Below are 22,041 nucleotides of genomic sequence, written 5' to 3'. Positions count from 1 at the left end.
TGCCTTATGACACGGTGCTCCATCATGCTGGAAAATGCATTGTTCTTCACCAAACTGTTGTTGGATTGTTGGAAGAAGTTGCTGTTGGAGGGTGTCTTGGTACCATTCTTTATTCATGGCTGTGTTTTGTGGCAAAATTGTGAGTGAGCCCACAATTCTAATGCAAAAATGTACACACACACGCACGCACGCACGCACGCACGCACACACACACACACACACACACACACACACACTTTACCACCCAAAAATTACACATAAGTTAACAGTGTGCATGTTTGATATGTTTTCAAAAGCTAGTATCACCCAGGGGCTCATTGTCCTATAATGGCTGCGTGTTGAGTTATTTTTATGGGACATCAAATGTATACTGTTGTACACGCTGTACACTGACTTTTCATTTTAGCCATAGACACTGAACAAGCATGCAGATCAGTTGTTTGACTTAGGTTTGACTGGATTTGCTGCATGCTTGTTTCAGGTGTGTGATTTAAACACTACAGATGCCCGCAAGATCAGCAGGTCGCCAGGCAACTGGTACTGTTTAAGAAGAAATAAATATGGCAGCCTTTTTATCTCTCGCATGTCAGTTATCCTTTAAAGGGAATCTTGACTGAAAACAAAAGTTGATTTTTCTTACCTGGGGTTTCTTCCAGCCCCCTGCAGTCTGTCTGGTCTCTCGCTGTCCTCCCGATCCATGCCGCTGTGCCAATCTTAGTCCATGTGCTGTCCTGTCCATGCCCGCCTTCTCAATTACACTCCCATAGACAGGAGCTTTCTGCACCTGCGCAGTTTGTAAAACTTGTATCTGCACAGTTGCTAAATGTTGCTGGCCACTGGAGCACAATCGCAGTCAGAGCAGCATATGCGTAGTAGTTCCTGACTGGCTCATTTGGGACAGTGGCAGAACGGTCCGGATCAGGAGGACAGTAAGGGACCAGATAAACTGCAGGGGGCTGAGAAACCTCGGGAAAGTAAAAATCTACTTATTTAAAGCGGACCAGAACTCAGAAAGTCCTCTCTGCTCTAAAAGATCACAACAGCATAATAACCTTTTAAACAAAAACATTTCTTTGTTACAGCTGATACAAATCCTAAAATAAACACTGCACTTTTTCTACTTCCTGATTCATGGAAGCAGACATATTGTTATTCCCTTTAATGCTGATAAATGTAAGGTCAGGCATATTTGATGTGCCAATGGCAAAGCACTATCTAAACTAAATGGCATATGGCTGGGGACATCAGACTTAGAGAGAAACATAGGAATACTGGCCGATGATAAATTCAGCAACCGCATTCAATGCCATGCAGTAGCGGCTAAAGCAAATAAAATTCTAGGATGCATAAGCAAGGAAATAAAATCATGAGATGCTAGCATATTACACCCCAGAGGCAAATCATCCACAAGCCAATCCTAAGAAGTTGCTTAGAACCTGGAGAGAGTCTAGGTCCCTGATGGATGCTAGTCCCTACTAAATCTAAAGGGCCCCATACACTCAGCCGACTTTCTGGCCGACCGATCGATCAAAATCGATCGATTGCAAATCGGTTGGCCAATCGACCGATCGGTTGGCCGATTTCAATCGATTTCGATGGATTTCCATCGAACTGGCAGGGTGGAAAATCTAGGTCGATCTGATGAGATTGCTTATCATTTTGCATTGGCCCTGTTAGGGTGCTGGTTGCAGGTTCAGGGGTAGTTGACCTTCCCACTAAGAATGAGGTTTTACCCAGATGCGGATCTAAGTGACCACGGGTCTTCACCAACACCTTCCCTAATGGAGATGCTGGAACACCCCCGCCTGGCGGGGATGTCGGACTTAGCAGCCTAGTGCCCACCAGGTCGCAACTGGGATCGCCTCACTAGTGGTTGGGAGAACTAACACCACAATGTAGAGATGAGGCTGGAGTATGGTAACAATCCGGAGTCAGGGCAGGCGGCAGGCAGAGAGGTATCCAGGTACAAGCTGAGGTCAGGGCAGGCGGCAGGCAGAGAGGTATCCAGGTACAAGCTGAGGTCAGGGTAGGCGGCAGGCAGAGAGGTATCCAGGTACAAGCTGAGGTCAGGGCAGGCGGCAGGCAGAGAGGTATCCAGGTACAAGCTGAGGTCAGGGCAGGCGGCAGGCAGAGAGGTATCCAGGTACAAGCTGAGGTCAAACCAGAGGAGCGGAGATCAAACAGAGGTCAGGCAAGCCGGGTCGTCAACAGGAAAGCAGGTCAAACAATAATCCTCAGGAGAAGGCGTCCACACTAGCTGTCAGAACGAACAGCACAGAACACTGGCTGGGGGAGGCCTTTTATGGAGGAAATTGGCGCCAAAACTCCCGCGCATGCGCGTACGTGCTCGCGCCTGTGCGCGTCACTTCCGGCGCATACACGTACACGCCCGCGCCTGTACGCGTCACTTCCGGTGCACGCGTAAGACCCTATGCATGCACGCTGCGTTCCACGCATGCGTGCGTAGAACGCCGTGCAACCACGCACAGTCCTGCGCACACCACCACCCAGCGACAAAGCTCCAATACTGGCAGGGTGCGTGCGCGCTGAGAGAGCAGGACGCCGGGACCAAGCCAAAGCGTGAGTATTACATTGCCCCCCCCTTAAGGGCAGTCTCTGAATGCCCACTGGGGCTGGTTTCTCTGGATGAGTCTTGTGGAACGCCTTAACCAACCTTGGTGCATTGAGGTTATGTGCTGGTTCCCAAGAATTCTCTTCTGGGCCAAAGCCGAGCCATTTAATAAGGTACTGTACAGATCCTCCTCTCCTTCTGGCATCCAGAATTCTTTCAACCTCAAATTCCTCGTTACCGTCCACAAGTATTGGTTCGGGAGGACTGATAACTCTGCCCTGAACAGAATCAGTAACCACTTTCTTGAGACAAGATGCGTGAAAGACTGGATGTACCCGTAGAGTGTCCGGTAAAGAGAGTCTAAAGGCTACTTCATTAATCTTTTTCAGAATGGGAAACGGCCTGATATATCTTGGACCCAATTTCTTAGAGGGACAGCGTAATTTTAAATTAGTGGTAGACAACCACACCTGGTCTCCTGGTTCAAAGGTTGGACTCTCCCTTCTCTTTTTGTCCGCAAAGCGTTTAGCTCTCTCCTGCGCTTGTTGAAGATTCTTCTGCAGCAACAAAAAATTTTCAGAAAGCCAGGTGACCCTCTCCTGAACTTTAGGAACCATGGATTCTATGGTAATTTGAGGGAAAATAGTAGGGTGAAAGCCAAAGTTGGCAAAAAAAAGGAGACTGCTTGGTGGCAGAATGTTGAGCGTTATTATAAGCGAATTCTGCTAATGGTAGTAATGAAGACCAATCATCTTGTGCTGAGGAGGAGAAGCAGCGGAGGTATTGCTCCAATGTCTGGTTAGTTCTTTCTGTCTGCCCGTTTGATTGAGGGTGATAGCCAGAAGACATAGATGAATGGATCCCCAGTTGTTTGCATAACCCCTGCCGAAATTTTGAGGTGAACTGTACGCCTCTGTCAGACACTACATCGGATGGGAGACCATGTAATCTCACGACTTCTTTAACAAAAACATCAGCGGTAACCATAGCAGAAGGAATCTTCTTAAGTGCAATAAAATGGGCCATCTTTGTCAGACGATCAACGACTACTAGAATAGCTGTATTGCCGGCAGAGGGAGGTAAGTCAACTATAAAGTCCATGGTGATCATCTCCCAAGGGCGTTTTGGGATAGGCAAGGGAGAAAGCAGGCCCCAAGGTTTGGATCTTTTTTTTTTTTAAAACAAATTTTATTTTATTTTCTGTTACAAACATCCAGTATGTCAAAAGATGAACATGAGTAATCGAACAAATTTAGATACAGTTATATGAGATGGAATGCTTTAAGCTTCTCATGTTAAACGCTCATTTGTTCGTAGTATCAAAAACTATATACTTATTGCTTATTTCCCCCACTCCCCCCCCCCTCCCCAATCTTCCCCTTCACCCCCCCTCCCCCCTCTGTCATCTCTGTGTGTGTTTATTAAGTAACCTTGCTCTTAGGAAATAGCCAACTTGCCCAATGTTCCTTGTAGGTGACTCGTCAGGTACCACTTAGTGTATTTGAAATGTTCCATTATGCTTTTAATTTCCATATCAGAAAAAGAGGTTAAAATAAACATCTTCCATTTTTTAAAAAAGCTCGTTGTCTTTTTGTCTTTTTGGATGATTGCTTCCAATTTATCCTGGTTAAAAAGATGGTAAAGTTCTTCCTTGACGTCCCAGACCGTTGGAACATTGGGATAAATCCATTTATTGAAAATGACTTTGCGAGAGGCTATTATAATCAAATGCACTAGTTTGCTGGGATGAGATATATATGGACCTGGGTTCTCCCGTCCCTGAGGTTCAGCATAATTGAACAATAGCATAAGTGGATCCAAGGTCAGCTGAGTTTTACACATTCGTTTAACATAGATAATAATATCACTCCAAAATTTTACAATCATCGGACAGGCCCACAAACAATGAAAGATATCCGCATCTTGCAATGAGCATTTGGGACACCTGGGCGAGTAATACGCCGGAGGAGTTTTATATTTAATGTTAAAAGCATATTTTGCTCTGTGGATCAGCTTCAATTGCGATTCCCTCCATTGTTTCCCTGGTGCTATTTTATGTACTGTTCTATACCCTTCTAGAATTTTCCCTTCAATATCGTCTATGGGCATGTCCTTTTTCCATTTTGATAGATTGTTTAGCGATTTGTCTGCAATTTTTATTTCCTGGAGTCTGTGGTGGATTTCAGAAAGTGATACCTGATAAGTTTGTGGGGAGATAAATCTGTCAAATGCGTTTGGCATCGCTATATCGGTGACATTAGTTATTTTGCTGCGTATAAAGGATTTTAACTGGCAATAATAAAGGAAATGGCTTTTGGGGATATTGAATTTGGCTCTTAATTCCTGAAATGATAAGATTCTCCCCCTACGCATATCACAGAGCTGCCCCAAACGCTCGATTCCCCTATCCAACCATGACAAAAACCCTCCATGGGCTATGCTGGCAGGAAACCCTGGTGTTCCCCAGAATGGCATGTATTTTGAGACCTGTTGTGGTACCCCATAAATTTTCCTTATCGCCCTCCATGTTTGAATGGTATCCTTGATGACTTTGCTATTTTTTAGTTTTGGGGGCATGTGTTTTTGGGGGGTATGCAGGAGGCCAGCTAAAGACCACGGGTCTGCAAAGGCCGCCTCTAGTGAGTAGTTGGAGTAAATGCTGGTCTTATTGAGCCAGTCTCTCACGTGTCTAGCAAGACAAGCAAGGTTGTAGCGACGAATGTCTGGGATTGCCAGGCCTCCCCATATTCTGGGAAGTATTAGTTTGGTTAGAGCTATCCTGGGTTTCTTATTTTTCCACAGGAACCTGGAGAAGGCTCTGTTGAGCTCTTTTATATCTGTATGTCTCAGTAGTAAAGGAATAGTCTGTAAGGGGTAGAGGAGTCTACCAAATGTGACCGATTTTATCAAGGCTGCCCTGCCTGCCAAATTGATAGGCAAGTTCTCCCACCTCATTAATTGTCGTTTTAGGTCTCCGATCAGGGGATCATAGTTAAGGGTATATAGCATATTTGGGTCTTTATGGATTTTAATTCCCAAGTATGTAATAACCGATTTAACTTTTACCGAGAGATGGTTTAAGTTATGCCTGGGTGCACAGGGGGACAGGTATAGAAGTTCACTTTTAGAGACATTAATCTTGAAGCCACTGAACATGCCCACCTCTTGTATAACCTTAAGGGCTATTTCTAGTTGGGATGCCGGGTCCTTTAAAAACAGTAAAATATCATCAGCGAACATGGCCTGACTGATCAATTCATTACCCACTTCTATGCCTGGTATGTGTTTCTCTAATTGTTGGATCAGGGGTTCTAAGGCTAGATTAAAGAGTAAAGGAGACAGGGGACAACCTTGCCTTGTTCCTTTCTCTAGGGGGAAAGCTTCAGATAAAAATCCTGGTGTATAGATTTTCGCTTTTGGGTTTGAATGCATTGCACTAATTAGCTTTCTTATTTCTCCCTGTATATTCATTCTATCTAGTACTTTATCTAGCCAGGTCCAGTTTACATTATCAAAAGCCTTCTCTGCGTCTATCATGAGTAGGGCATATGTGCTAGAGGATTTGGGGTATGATCTTACGTGGTCTTGAGCTATCAATACTTTTCTTATATTAGCTATGGCGGAGCGGTGTCGTACGAAGCCCACTTGATTCGGGCTTACTAGTTTGGGGAGGAGGTCGGCTAGTCGATCCGCCATAATTTTAGAGAGGATTTTGAGATCTTGATTGATCAGAGAAATCGGGCGATATGAGCCTGGGTCCAGAGGGTCCTTACCCTGTTTTGGTAATAATTTGACATATGCCATGTTCGCCGAGGAGGGATATTGCCCCTTTTCCAGAATTTTGTTAAATAAAGTAGCTAAGTACGGGGCTATTTCGTGTCGCAGGATCTTATAGAATTCTGAGGTGAGGCCGTCTGGGCCTGGGGCTTTTTTATTTGCTAATCTTTTAATTGTGTCATTGACTTCTTCCGGGGATATGGGCATGTTCAGGAGCCGCAAGTCTTCCTCTGACAAGGAGGGTAAAGATAATTGGTCGACCCAAGATGGCGGTTTTGGTTCTGGATTTTGTGGTGGTGTTTGCTCATATAGCTTTTTATAAAAATCTCTGAATATTAAGCTGATATCTTTGGGATTATTACAGATCTGCCCTGATGGGGATCTTAGATTTGTTATTACTGTTGTAGTATGTGGGGGTTTAGACATTCGAGATAAAAGGCTACCCATTTTGTTCCCATATTTGTAATAATATAGATCTCTATATGATTTTAGGTATCTTTCCCTGACTTTAAAGTCAGTGTCAGATTTTTTTTTAGCTGCTAGCCATTTTAAGCGCGTCTCCGGAGAGGGGTTATTAAGGAAGATTTTATGGGCTAAGCGGAGTTCCTCCATAGAGATCATGTAAGCTTCGTGTGATTTCTTTTTCTTGCCCGCTATGTAACTAATTATTTTTCCCCTAAGTGTGGGCTTTGCAGCTTCCCAGAATAAAAATATATCTTTAGAGTGTATGGCATTGTCGTCTTTATATTCCCACCACCACTGTAGCATCAATTGGGCGAATCCTTCATCCTCATATAAATATGAGGGGAAGCGCCAAATGATATCTGTGCCTTTTGGGACTAATAGGGAGAAGGTCAGCTGTATTGGAGAGTGGTCTGAGATAACTAGATCTAATAATTCTGATTGTTCTACTTGAGACATTACATAGGGTGACACTAAGAAGTAATCCAGCCGGGACCAGATGTTATGAGGATTGGAGTAGAATGTGTACTCCTCTCCATCCGGATGGAGTTGTCTCCAGCTATCACATAGCAATGTAGATTCTAGATATTCATTAAGCAATTGAGATTTTGTTGTAGTGAGATTGCTAGCTGGTACCCTTTTAGATCTATCTTCTTGTGTATTTACCACGGCATTAAAATCGCCTCCCTGGATGATCTTGGTCCCTCCCAACAGTATCACCTCCCTTGCCAGATCATGGAAGAAAGTTTTGTCCTCCTCATTTGGGGCATATACATTGAACAGTATCACTTCTTCGCCTGCTAGACGTAATCTGATCCATACCCATCTTCCCTCATTGTCACATTTGTGGGCTAATACTTGACCCTGTAAAGATTTACTCAGTAAAATCAGTACCCCCGATTTACGCCCCTTGGCCGGTGACCCGAAGACCTGTCCCACCCATGATTTTTGCATAAATTTGAGTTGCTCCTGAGCCAAGTGGCATTCTTGGAGTAATGCTATGTCGGTTTTGACTTTTTTTAGATGGCGAAGTATTATTGACCTCTTCCCCGGTGATCTGAGACCCTTAACATTCCACGATGTTATTTTAAGTGTCATGTGAGCGGAAAACTTTGGATCAGATTAGCCATTGGCAGGTAAATATTTAACAGTAGTGTTATATATTCACTCCAGAGATGACAGATCCCTCCCAAATTGTCCCTCCCTATCCCCCCCCCCATTTCCCTTGCTAACAGGCGATTTGCAATGGGAGCCAAACTGCTCCTAGGAAAGTTCCCGATACTCGAAGGTCCTTTAGCAGAACTAGAGAACAAAATGAAAAAAACGAAAAACAAAAATAACCAATGAACTGTAATATATTTACGTGACTCCACTTCTTCCCTGGAAGTAGTCCTCATCCAGTCGTCTCCAGAGACGTCTCTCCCACCAGCTTATGACCCTTAGTTGAGGTAGGCCAGTGTTTCAATTGAGATGGAGTAGAACTGATGGTAAAGATATCAACTTATAAAAAGAAAAACTGGCTGCTTAATTTGAAAAAGAGGAGAAACAGTGAAACACTTTTGGTAAAACAGTGCCCCCTGCCTACCATGTGCGAGTAGTGCAGATTAATTTAATTCTCAGCCTGGGTGGGAGATATCAGTGTTTAAGAATGTCATGGCTTCTGTGGCTGAGTGGAAAACATGAGTTTCTTCTTCGTCGTCTGTAACTCTTAAGATAGCCGGGTATTGCAATGCAAACTTCCATTTTTTTTTTATGCATAATGCACATGCTGCATTGAAGGTCTGTCGTTTCTTTGATACCTCCGCAGAGTAGTCATTAAAAATGCGGATTTGGGTGTTCTGGTGCTCTAACGGATGATCCAGCTCTCTATATGCTCGTAACAGGTCGTTTTTTTCAGCAAAATCTAGGTATCTTGCCAGAACAAGACGTGGTGGTCTTTTGTCTGACGCTGATCGTGGTGGCCCCACTCTATGAGCACGTTCCACTTTGCAGCCCCTCTTGAATCCAAGCATTTTAGGGAGAGTGGAAGCACAAAAATCGCGCAGGGCTTGAGCTGTCATGGCCTCAGGCAGTCCCACTACCCTAAGATTGTTGCGCCGTGACCTGTTCTCCAGATCTTGGAGCTTTTCCTGCATTTGTTTATGTTCTGCTCTCAGCTGCTTATCGTCTTTTGTCTCCTTTGCCCTGTCATCTTCGATCTGCTGGATGCGTGTTTCTGCCTGATCCAGGCGCTGATTGTGTGAGTGTAGTTGGAGGCAGACATCTTTAAGTGTGCTGTCTATAGCTGCTTGTATCACTGAGTGTAATTCTGGGGCCAGCTTCTCGACTACAGCTGCTGCCAATACCTGGTAGTTTATGTCCCCTCTCACCCCTTCACCTGCGGCTGGTCTCTGGGCTTCTTTGTCTCGGACTAGAGTTGGCTGCTGTTCCGTAGTCAGAGCGGAGATCAGGGCCTGCGCAGGCTGTGAGGGAGAAGTCTCGGCGGCCATATTGGGCGCGGCGTCTTCCGTGCCTGGGGGCTGTTTAGTGGTGGAGCGGGTTAGATAGCGTTCCATGTGGCGCCGGAACGCTGCCTGGGATGTCGGCTACCTTCCAGCTGTTTGTGGAGGCGAGTGGGGCACTTTAGCTGGGCTGGGGGTCGCCGGCGGGGAAGACGGCTAGCGGAGCTCCGCAATCAGCCTCTCACCATCCAGGCGCCGGAACCGGAAGTAAGGTTTGGATCTTACTGTCTTGGACCGGGCACAAGTGGGACAGGCAGAAACATACTCGAAACAATCGCTTCTCACTTCAGGCCACCAGAAACTCCTTTGTAGTAATTCTAAGGTCTTGGTGTTACCGAAATGACCAACAAGTTTATGGTCGTGGTACATCTGCAGGACCTCAATTCTAAGTTCCTGTGGAACGAAAATCTTGCCTTCATGCACAAGGAAACCCTCCTGAGATCGTAAATCTTGAACCGGATCCGGTTGAAGAGAGCTTGATACTTGCTTAATCCGAGAGAGGAGATCAGATTGAATCAGTAAGAAGTTTTTTGATGCCAGAATAGTGTCTGGGGCTTGTGTGATTCCTTTTTCAGAGAACATGCGGGATAGTGCATCTGCCTTACTATTCTTAGAACCAGGACGGAAAGTTATATGAAAATCAAACCTAGAAAAAAAAAGCGCCCAGCGGGCTTGTCGAGGGCGGAGTCTCTTGGCAGTACGTAGATATTCTAGGTTCTTATGGTCTGTGTAGACCAAGATCGGATGAAAAGCGCCTTCAAGAAGGTATCTCCATTCCTCCAGGGCTAGTTTGATGGCTAAGAGCTCTCTATCGCCAATGTCATAATTCCTCTCTGCTGGGGTCAGCTTCTTGGAAAAGAAAGCAATTGGATGGAGCAGCGCTTTAGGACCAAATCGTTGAGAGAGAATCGCCCCAGCCGCTGTTTCAGAGGCGTCTACTTCCAGAATGTATGGCTGAGTAGGATCTGCATGTTTTAGAATGGGAGCTGTGGTAAAGAGTTCCTTCAATTTGTTAAAGGCCGCCTGAGCCTCGGAAGTCCATGAGAAGGTATGGTGGGCTTTAGTGAGCTGAGTGATTGGGGCTACTATAGCAGAGAAGCCCTTGATGAATCTGCGGTAAAAATTAGCGAATCCAATAAAGCGTTGAACCCCCTTCTTGTCTGAGGGAGCTGGCCAGTCTAGGATGGCTGAGACCTTTTGGGGATCCATGGCAATTCCTTCAGGGTTAATGAAGAGACCCAGAAACTGTACACTCGTCTTTTCAAATTCACATTTTTCGGCCTTAGCGAAGAGTCCATGCACTCGTAGCCTACTTAAAACTTTCAGTACATGCTTCCGATGTTCCTCAAGGTCAGAAGAGAAGATTAAGATATCATCTAAGTACACGATCATGAAGGAATCAATGAAGTCCCGGAAGATATCGTTAACCAGGTGCTGGAAAGTAGCTGGAGCATTACAGAGCCCGAAGGGCATAACAGTGTATTCAAAATGTCCAAATCGTGAGCGAAAGGCGGTTTTCCACTCATCCCCTTCACGTATTCTTACCAAGTTATAGGCGCCCCGAAGATCTAGTTTGGTGAATACTTTAGCTGAACGGAGTTGCTGGAACAGATCAGGAACTAGCGGTAGGGGATAGCGGTTCTTGACTGTTACTTTATTAAGGTCCCTATAATCGATACAAGGTCGGAGTGAGCCATCCTTCTTTTCGACGAAGAAAATGCCTGCGCCTGCGGGAGAGGTGGATGGACGGATGAAGCCCTTGCGAAGGTTATCCTTAATATAGTCCTTGAGTACTTCCGTCTCAGGTTCAGACAGGGGATAGACACGGCCAAAAGGAATCTCTGCCCCAGGAAGTAAGTCAATTGGACAGTCATAAATGCGGTGTGGAGGGAGAGAATCCGCAGCCTTTTCATCGAACACATCCAAAAAATCATGATAAATTGTGGGAATTAAATCTTTGTTAACGTGTTGAAGGCACAAGAGATGGTTAATGTTGGAGAGGCAGAAACGTTGACAGTATTTGGAGGAGAATGAAACTTGACCAGATACCCAGTCTATCTCTGGGTTATGAGCCCTTAACCAAGGCATGCCAAGGATGATGGGGAACAACGGAGATGGTAATAAATCAAAAGTTAGATACTCCTGATGTCCGTTGGAAATGGAAACTAGCAGGGGTAAGGTCTCCTGAGTGATAGGACCGGAACAGATAGAGGATCCGTCAGCCAACTGGATGGGGAGAACTTGACTCTTGTTGCGGATGGGAAGCCCCAGTCGACGAGCCAGTTGAGAGTCGATTGAAACAGGAGCAGGCCCCGGAGTCCAAGATGGCTTTAATTTCGATCACCCCTCTTGGCCCCTGTAGGGATAGAAACAGAGGAACATGAGAAGAGATTCCAACCACTTTCTCAGAACAAAATCCAGTAGATTCGTGGTCCTTACTTGGTGGTCTCACCGGGCAGGCGTTGAGGAAGTGACCAGAGGCCCCACAATACAGGCATAGATTGGAGGTCCGACGGCGTTGTCTTTACTCAGAGGATAATGAAGCCCTTGCCAGGCCAATCTGCATGGGTTCGGGATCCCCAGGATTCTGTGTCGTAGGTGAGGCATTGTTCACAGATAAGGTAGAAGGTGACCCTGAAGGAGCAGTTCCCCAGGAGGGACGAATAACTCCCATCTTCTCCTGCCGTCTCTCCCTGAACCGCCTATCAATGGGAATAACTAGCTTGATCAGATCCTTGAGAGTAGCTGGCATGCCTATACGGGCAAGCTCGTCTTTTAATGGTTCACTAAGTCCAAGCCTGAATTGGCTCTTAAGAGCCGTGTCATCCCACTGAGTGTCACCACTCCACCGTCTAAAGTCAGATATATACTCCTCCACTGGTCTCCTGCCTTGCTGGAGAGCACGTAGAGCGGCCTCGGCAGATTCAGCCCGACCGGGATCATCATATAGTTCAGATAAGGCAGTGAAAAAACTGGTTACAGTGTCCAAGGCTGGATCTTGATTCTCCCGTAATTGTAAAGCCCAAGCCAGGGGCTCATCCTGAAGGAGAGACATGACGGTCCCCACTTTAATGGCTTCAGAGGATTAGGTCCGAGGCTGAAGGGAGAAAAATAAAAGGCAGGCTCCTTTGAAGACCCTAAATTGCTGTCGGTCTCCTGAAAACCGTGCAGGCAAGGGAATCTTAGGCTCTGGGGCCGGCAGGGAGATGGCGGCAACCGGAGCGGGGGCTGTAGTCATCTCCTGTAGCCGAGTCTGGAGCTGAAAGCAATTCTGCTGGACTCCCTGGACTGAGATGCGTAAGTCCGCAATCTGTCGGCAAAGCTGATCCATGGGGGAGTCCTCTCCAGTGGTATCCATCTTTTTAGGCTGTTCGTATCTGTTAGGGTGCTGGTTGCAGGTTCAGGGGTAGTTGACCTTCCCACTAAGAATGAGGTTTTACCCAGATGCGGATCTAAGTGACCACGGGTCTTCACCAACTCCTTCCCTAATGGAGATGCTGGAACACCCCCGCCTGGCGGGGATGTCGGACTTAGCAGCCTAGTGCCCACCAGGTCGCAACTGGGATCGCCTCACTAGTGGTTGGGAGAACTAACACCACAATGTAGAGATGAGGCTGGAGTATGGTAACAATCCGGAGTCAGGGCAGGCGGCAGGCAGAGAGGTATCCAGGTACAAGCTGAGGTCAGGGCAGGCGGCAGGCAGAGAGGTATCCAGGTACAAGCTGAGGTCAGGGTAGGCGGCAGGCAGAGAGGTATCCAGGTACAAGCTGAGGTCAGGGCAGGCGGCAGGCAGAAAGGTATCCAGGTACAAGCTGAGGTCAGGGCAGGCGGCAGGCAGAAAGGTATCCAGGTACAAGCTGAGGTCAAACCAGAGGAGCGGAGATCAAACAGAGGTCAGGCAAGCCGGGTCGTCAACAGGAAAGCAGGTCAAACAATAATCCTCAGGAGAAGGCGTCCACACTAGCTGTCAGAACGAACAGCACAGAACACTGGCTGGGGGAGGCCTTTTATGGAGGAAATTGGCGCCAAAACTCCCGCGCATGCGCGTACGTGCTCGCGCCTGTGCGCGTCACTTCCGGCGCATACACGCCCGCGCCTGTACGCGTCACTTCCGGTGCACGCGTAAGACCCTATGCATGCACGCTGCGTTCCACGCATGCGTGCGTAGAATGCTGTGCAACCACGCACAGTCCTGCGCACACCACCACCCAGCGACAAAGCTCCAATACTGGCAGGGTGCGTGCGCGCTGAGAGAGCAGGACGCCGGGACCAAGCCAAAGCGTGAGTATTACAGGCCCTAATGGAAATCTGATGGCAAAAAAATGCCATCAGATCAAATTTCAATAGATTTCAAACTGAAATCTATTGGAATTCTATCCTGGTAAAAAATGTTCTAAAAACACATCAGATAGATCATCAGATGCATTTCTTATCTACAGGGCTGTGGAGTCGGAGTCGTGGAGTCGGGCAATTTTGGGTGCCTGGAGTCGGGAAAAAATGCACCGACTCCGACTCCGACTCCTAATGAATTTGTAACTGTAATTAAAATAGAAAATATGATAAAATGTTCTATTTCTCAGATAATAGTCATTAACCTCCTTGCCGGTTTTCCCGACCTGAGCTCGGGGTAGAAAAAAGCAGCTGCTATCGGTGATCCCGAGCTCAGGTCGGGGTAGGCATTGCAGAGCTTTACCTGTAGTTGTGGAGTCCCGCGCGCGATCTCGCTGCGCAGCGGGACTCCAGCCTCTCTCCCCGACAGTGTGGGGTCTTTCCCTGGCCGCCGGGATCCCCCATGTCCCCGCTATTCTTCCGGGGACCCGGCAGCCAGTTGGAGCAGCGCAGCCGTGGTGGTGGCAGCAGAGCGGTGGTGGCAGCGTGACGTCATCGGGGGCGGGGCTAACATTGAAAACGAACTTCTCTATATTAGAGAAATATAGAGAAGTTCGTTTATATGTATATTAGCGCCATCTTGTGGGCAAAGAGAAAACTGCAGCCCAGGAGCCCAGCAAGGTAATTTTTTTTTTATTTTGCTGCAGATCTCCCTGCCAGAATGATTTTTTTCAGGTTTTAGGGTCTGAAAGAGTGAAAAAAAATTGCACCGCTTTTAGACCCTAAAATCTGGAAAGAATCAGACCGCCAAGGAGGTTAAAAATAATGTATATATACAGTATATATACAGTAATAGCTGTGCTTAGTCCACAAAAATGAAATAAACCAATCAAAATTAGTTACTTGTGCTGCTTCAATAAAGCAGTCCCCGTATTTTTAAGGTCAGATATACATATCTGATTGTGACTGTATATATGATGTGTACACAGGAATCTCTTATATATACTAAATAACATCTATGCTGTAAGAATAAAGCCTGATGTGTAGCTGTGTCACTAATAGAGATGGTCAACGAGATGGAAGTAATTCTGTATTGATGCTGATTTATTCAAATGTATGCACTCCCTTTGCTGATGAAATCAAATAATTTGATATGTTGTTAAAATTTGGTTTGGTGACTACAAATTAAAGGGTAACTGAGACGGATGAAAAGTAAAGTTTTATACATACCTGGGGCTTCCTCCAGCCCCCTTCAGGCTAATCAGTCCCTCGCTGTCCTCCACCACCCGGATTTTCTGCTATGAGTCCTGGTAATTCAGCCAGTCAGCGCCGTCCGGCCGCATGCCGCTCCCACAGCCAGGAACATTCTGCACCTGCGCAATAGTGCTGCACAGGTGTAGTATGCTCCTGGCGGCGGAGTGTGTGCATGCGCACTACGCCTGACTGGCTCAAGTACCTGGACTCATAGCAGAAGATCCAGGTGGCGGAGGAGGACAACGAGGGACTGATTATCCTGAAGGCGGCTGGAGGAAGCCCCAGGTATGTATAAAACTTTAATTTCATCTGTCTCAGGTTTACTTTGTTACACAGTAGTACTATACTCTACATATGCACTCCCCACAGAGCTGCAGGGAATCCACTGAGAATGCTGTGAATATTGAACACAGAGGTGTTGTCTGTTTACAATCTCCTCATTCCCCTGCAGAGTACCTGCACATCATTCTTACATGTACCCACACTTACATTGCCTAGGGCCTGATAGATGTTCTTTGTTCCGGTTTGTACCTTTTACAAGTACTCTTACCAAGGACTAGTTTTAGTCTAAAGGGAATAAATATAGTAGTCTACATATCCTTCTCACTTCAGTTGTCTTGTAAAATTCCTAAGCGTTGGCAGTTAAGAGACGAATTTCATGTTACATACTTTTAATCAACAAAATTGTAATATGCAAATTAGAGGAGTCGGAGTCGGTGGAATCCTAAATTGAGGAGTCGGAGTCGGTGGATTTTTGGACCGACTCCACAGCCCTGCTTATCTATCTGCTGCTAATCTGACGAGTGTATGGGCACCTTTACTAAAAAAAAGCCAGGTGACCATCAACAATTGGCAAAAACTGCTGTCTTGCATAGGGCCCCATTTCATCTTAATCCATTTCTGCTACACCTTCTGTATAAATCACTTGTGTGTAGACCTAGAGTAATAGGATTCAGTTTTGAGCACCACAACATAGGGAGGTTTTAGAACAGGTACAGAGATGGGCAACTAAATAAATCAAGGGAATAGAAGGTCTTACTTACTAAAGGGAGCCTAAATCGAACATAAAAAAGGAGTTTAACTTACCTGGGGCTTCTACCAGCCCCCTGCAGAACCCTGTGCCTGTGCCATCACGGAATAATCCTCCTGTCCCCCGCAGCGGCTGAGTTTCATTTCTGAGGGCGCAGCCAGTCGATGGCCACTGGGCCCTCGAACACACAGCAGGAGCGTGATGGAGGACACGCAGGCGCAGCAGCCATCAACTGGCTGAGTTCTTAGGAATAAAACAGCCGCTGCGGGGGACCGGAGGATTGTTCTGTGATGTTGCAGGGGGGTTAGTAGAAGCCCCAGGTAAGTTAAACTCCGAGTTTAGGTTCCCTTAAAGAGAACCCAAGGCGGGGTTCTTCCATCGCAATCCATATACAGAGGCTGGGTCTGTCTATAGAGCCCAGCCTCTGTTGCTAGTTCGTTTCCTTCAAAGCCCCCCCCCCCCCCTGCGCGCTGTCAGACCCCATAAAACACAGCCGCACTGGCGACACGCAGCGTGTCGCAGCCGGCTGTGTTTATCTCACTAATGTCAGTCTCGCCGCTCCCCCGCCTCCTGAATCGCTCCGGTCCCCGCCCACGTCCCTTCCCTTGCCGCTGATTGGAGGGAAGGGACGCGGGCGGGGACCGGAGCAATTCAGGAGGCAGGGGAGCAGCCGAGACTGACAGTAGTGAGATAAACACAGCCGCATAGTGCGGCTGTGATTTATGGGGTCTGACAGCCCGCAGGGTGGGCTTTGGAGGGAAAGAACTAGCAACAGAGGCTGGGCTCTATAGACAGACCCAGCCTCTGTATATGGATTGCGATGGAAGAACCCCGCCTCGGGTTCTCTTTAAAGGGGCTCTGAGCAGTCCTCTAAAATCAAAAATTTCACTTACCTTGGGCCTCCTCCGGCCCACCGTAGGCCGCGAGGTCCCCCGGCGTCATCCTGGCTCCTGCCAGCGGCTCCCGTTACCGGCGACACCTGGGCCGGGTGTCGGGCAGGCTCTTCCTGGTCTTTGGCGCATGCGCAGGACTGTCACGCCGGCCGCCGTGATGACGCCTCGCGGCCGGCGCGATGGTGAGCGACGTCAAAGACCAGTAAGAGCCGACCCGGGTGTCGCCGGTAATGGGAGCCGCCGGAGGGATACGGGCAGGAGCCAGGATGATGCTTAGGAACCTCGCGGCCTACGGTGGGCTGGAGGAGGCCCAAGGTAAGTGAAATTTTTGATTTTAGGGGACTATTCAGAGTCCCTTTAAGAAGGTTAGACAAACTGGACTTGAGACTTGACTAACTTGAGTGACCTACGTCCAAGGGCAATATAAAAGCATGACCAATGAGCTTTTTAGCCCTAGCTATGTGCAAAAGACAAGCCGTGGACTATGCATAAAAGGAGATTTTATCACATATTTCGAAAATACTTCTTCACAGTAAGATTTGTTAATATATGGGCAATGTTACCACAAACAGTTATTATGGCAATTCTATACTTGCACTTAAGGCAATCTTGAATTCGTACCCCCCCCCCCCCCCCCCAAAGAAAAATAAATGGTTAGTAGTGGGAAGCCTCTGGATAGTCCAGATGCTTTTTTCGGTCCTTCTCCAGCCCACTGTTGGGCTGCGTCCCTTTAACTCTGCTGCTCCCCTGGTATTGGTAAAAATGTGCTTTCTGTACATGGCAGATTTATTGGCACTTTGTGCATCTGGCCCATAGTGTGCGTTTTAGGTCGCCCCATTATTTATTTTTTCATCAAAGTATAATGCACTGTTGATAGAATGTCTTCAACCAAGTAATGTTGTATATATTTTCAAATCCACTAGGTGTCACCATACAAATGTAAAACTTTGTTACACTTAATGTTGGAAAGAAATGATGTGGTGTCTTCAGTAGTTTGTTTTTATCACACTTTGGCAATAAATGACTCATTTGGTACCAAAGTACGTGTTTAATCTGGGTTGCTACAGTATGACTTTCGAAAATTCGACAGCACTGTAAACCACACAAAATAAAAAGTCTGTTTGTTGCTGGTAAGTGTGGAGAATGAGCGATCAGACACTGCAATGATTTACAGAAAGGGATGAGATGTGTGACGTAGAAAGCAGACCTCTGTAGGACTATTGGAAGGCTTGTGGGTAAATGTTTGCTTGCAGTTTTTCTGCATATTGGTTATAATCTGGAATTATATACGGTGATACCCTGAGTGCAGTCTAACAACATGCATTCATATGCAGCTTATCATTTTTAGTCAGGAGCTGTAGGCATTCTCACAGACTCGCACTAAATTATGCTGCTGTTTTAATGAGTGCTAGTGGATCTTGGTATATGTAAAGTCTTCAATGGAAAAGCAGGCAGGAAGTTTTTTAGCCCTGTCCCCACATCACTGTTGTAGCCCTAACACTGGCACTGATTTGAGCCAAACTCTATCCTTCCACTTAAAGGACAACTTAAGTGAGAAGCATATGGAGGCTGCCATATTTATTTCATTTTAAACAATACCGGCTGCCTGGCAGTCCGGCTGATCTATTTGGCTGCATTAGATTTTGAATAACACCAGAAACAAGCATGCAGCTGATCTTGTCAGATCTGACAATAATGTCCGAAACACCTGATCTGCTGCATGCTTGTTTAGGGGTCTTTGGTTAAAAGTATTAGAGGCAAAGGATCAGCAGGACAGACAGGCAACTGGTATTGCTTAAAAGGAAATAAATATGACAGCCTCCATATCCCTCTCACTACAGTTGTCCTTTAAAGGACCACTATCTCAAAAAAAAAATTAAATGTAAAATACATGTATGCGCATACTCACGAGAAGTACATTTTTCCCAGATCTGACAGATTTTGGACTATTTCATCTCTTCATGAGGGACTTTTAGGGTTTTACTGAAAAGCAGGTACTCAGTCCAAATGCCATAATAACATGCAAAAGAGTAGACAGGCTGCCTGAGATCTTTGTATAAACACTTTACATTGCATGTTTTTTTTAAGAATAAAGAAGATTATTATTATTATTATTATTTAGTATTTATATAGCGCCGACATATTACGCAGCGCTGTACAGTGTATATATATATATATCTTGTCACACAGTAAAGTTCACATGAGGACTTGGAGAAGTCCAAATCCTCTCAGTTCTGTCAGATTTTTTACTACCTGCTTTAAGCAACAGCAAAGTGATATACAGTATAGTGCATTTGTATCAGGTAGAAATGTGATCTTGCATTGTTTTGCAGTGCCTTCAGTAGGGGCTTAATTAAGATAAAACTGTTCCTGGCATTTTCCATTTTTACTTTTTCTGGCTGAAGCCAACCCTGATGTTATTTCCTCCTTTACATCCCCCCCTAGAAACTGCACTGTCAAATCTAGCGTGCTTTGAAAACACGTGAGCACAGCATAGATCGTATTTCAGCAGCTTCTTCCTTTTCAGCCTCGTGTCACACTGAACTGCCCTCCGCCAATCAGTGAGGAGCAGGAATGTTGGAGGGTAGATAACAAGCTCCCTTCTTGTTGAGAATATACCAAGTAGAGCCAGGCTGACTGAGATGAGATTTATTGCATCAGTAACATTTATTACTAGATTGGAGTGCTTGCAATGCAGGGTTAGGTTGCAGGCTGCATAATAAACACAGAGCAGTGGGTAAATGGAAATTGATTTTGTGGCTGACAATCCCACTTTAACACATCACAGCACATTAACACAGCAAATCTTTCTGGTGATTCCAGTTGAGTATAGCTTAACTGGATACCCCATATATGATACTTGAAAATCTGAGTTTAGGTAGAGGTGCATTTAATAGAACATGAATTTAAATCAATTATGCCTGTGAGGTTTGTTAAAACAATTTTTTTGCAAAATAAATAATGGTACCTCCACAACAGGAACCAGGAGACTACTTCGCCTCTCTATGGAACAAGAAACACATGATGCAATTAAAAACCCCTCCTCCTACTCCATGCCTTTAGTACTTTTCTGTCCCTTGGGTGAGGTGGATGTAATTTATTCTGGGACCTGAGGGGTGGCCTAAGGGAAAGGATGTTAGCTGCCACTCACCTGCCGGGGGAGGAAGATTGGGTGGATCCCTGGAGCAAAGCTGCAGAGTAGCCCAGGAACTGGCATGTGGGAGCCCTGCTGGGCCACAAGTGTTGAAGTGCGTTGTGTATGTATCACGCTTTGGGAGCTTTGGCATATCCATTTGTGCACTTCCAGTGAATATGATTCCTACTACTTTCGTCTACTCCCAGTCAGTGTAAAACCATTCCCCTTCAGTCACGTTGTCATGGCAGGAGGAGAGTGATTGCTCCTGCCAGGAGGAGAATGATTGCTTTGTCAGCTGAAGCCATGTCTCCCCGCTGACTCCTGGCTTCAGACTATGGCCTCGATTCACTAAGCAGTTTAGACTAGTCTACAGATGGTTTTTAGTCTACTGATGGTTTGGCGGGATGTTTTAGACCTGTTTTAGACCTGGTCTAACATTCAGTAATAACACAATTCACAAAGGCAAACAAGGAGTAAACATGCAAGTTTTTCTGACAGAGATTAGACCAGCTGATTTCTGTAGGTAAAGTAATTCTGTGAGGTATTTTAGATGTGAGGATTGGACCTTTTGAATTAATTATGCAGGAGTTTAATTGTATGCAGAGGAGAGCTCATCAGAGGAGAAGGATGTCAGTCATAGCTGCATGTTTGTGGATTGCATCTTTTGATCATTTCCCCTGCTTTACCCACCTAATTACCAAATGGTTTAGACCAGGTCTAAAACATTTGGTAATAGTGAATTCCCCTTTGATGCAACTGACCAATCCATCAGTAGACTAAAAACCATCAGTAGACTAGTCTAAACTGCTTAATGAATTGAGGCCTATGTGGAAGAGAATAGGAGGCAGCTGGAGGTTGCTGAAGAGGGTATAAAGAGCTATGCATTGGTTCTTTCTCCAGGCATGTGTGTAGACTCTTGCACCCGCTTTCATCTCATTGTACTCATGGTTGAGGGCATGTGCTGGTCTGTTCATCAGAGATGCTCAGTACAGACCGTGTAGAGTGAGCCTGGGAGCCATGACGCGGGAGCCTTCTGCAGAAAAGTCTGGTTCACTCTAGGGGTATTATTCTATTATACTTTGTGGGGTGCTGTGGTAAAGACCTAGACTCTGCATTCTAAGTGAGCCTAATTATCTGAGATCAGCCTAATGGTGCCCATACACGAATACAATAAAAACCGTTAGATTTTCCCGTTTTTTCGATCTAAATGATCGAATCAAATGAAAGTAAACATTTTTTTTTTCAATCAAGAAATTAGAATGATTATCTCGGTTTTTCGAAAAAAAATCTGGACATGATGGAAAAATCTTTATATTTGAGCTAACGAAATAATCGAACTAAATTATCTAATCGAAAAAAATGAAAAATGGTACCATGTATGGCCACCATTACACAGATATGTCTAATGATAGCATCTTCTGTACCTTAATTTGAAATAATTCTTAGGAGCCAGTTGACCTCAGGAGAAAGCCAACATTTGCATGTGCACAAACAGTTCTAAGAGCCTTCCTTTACTAAACAGCCCAAATTGACAGTTTTATTTTAGTGACTGTTTTACTTTAATATTATTTGCACGTTGTATATTGCACATTTAAACTACTTACTGCTGTTCTTTTGTTTCAGGCACTATCCGATTGGTTTACTTTTTGACCTACATGCGTCAAACACTTCTTTACCCTGGAGTATCACTGTTCACTTCAAGGTATATTTGCAGTTTGCCCTATGTTATAGCAGTATTTGAGCTCTGAAAAAATGATTAAAAAAATGTTTTGTTGTAGACCTTTACAAAAGTATGCTGCCTAGATGCTGCTCTCTTTAACAATTTATATATTTTTGTGCAATATCACATCCCCTGTAGGCTACAGTAGGCAATATGCAGTACAATAAAGGACTGCAGAGAACTGCAATAATAATGGCATTTCCCCTTTCCTTAAAGGGAATGTCCAAGCAAAATAAAAAAATGAGTTTCACTTACCTGGGGCTTCTACCAGCTCCATGCAGCCATCCTGTGCCCTCGTAGTCACTCACTGCTGCTCCAGTCCCCCGCTGGCAGCTTGCCGACCTCCGAGGTCGGCGGGACGCATTGC

General features: G+C 45.7%; 1 protein-coding gene across 2 annotated transcripts in view; it reads left to right on the top strand.

The window, feature by feature from the left end:
- The window catches only part of ATG5 (autophagy related 5), a 231,162-nt gene that overhangs the window by 26,758 nt on the left and 182,363 nt on the right, over nt 1-22,041 (top strand). For both annotated transcript variants that reach the window (XM_068231243.1, XM_068231242.1), the window contains exon 4: nt 21,578-21,656. In XM_068231243.1, the coding sequence (XP_068087344.1) occupies nt 21,578-21,656 (79 nt within the window). The remainder of the gene's footprint in view (nt 1-21,577; nt 21,657-22,041) is intronic.

The sequence above is a fragment of the Hyperolius riggenbachi genome, chromosome 4, assembly GCF_040937935.1.
Source record: "Hyperolius riggenbachi isolate aHypRig1 chromosome 4, aHypRig1.pri, whole genome shotgun sequence".
NCBI lineage: Eukaryota > Metazoa > Chordata > Amphibia > Anura > Hyperoliidae > Hyperolius > Hyperolius riggenbachi.
The sequence above is the reverse complement of the archived record's forward strand: the minus strand, read 5'-3'. Positions and strand labels throughout refer to the sequence as shown.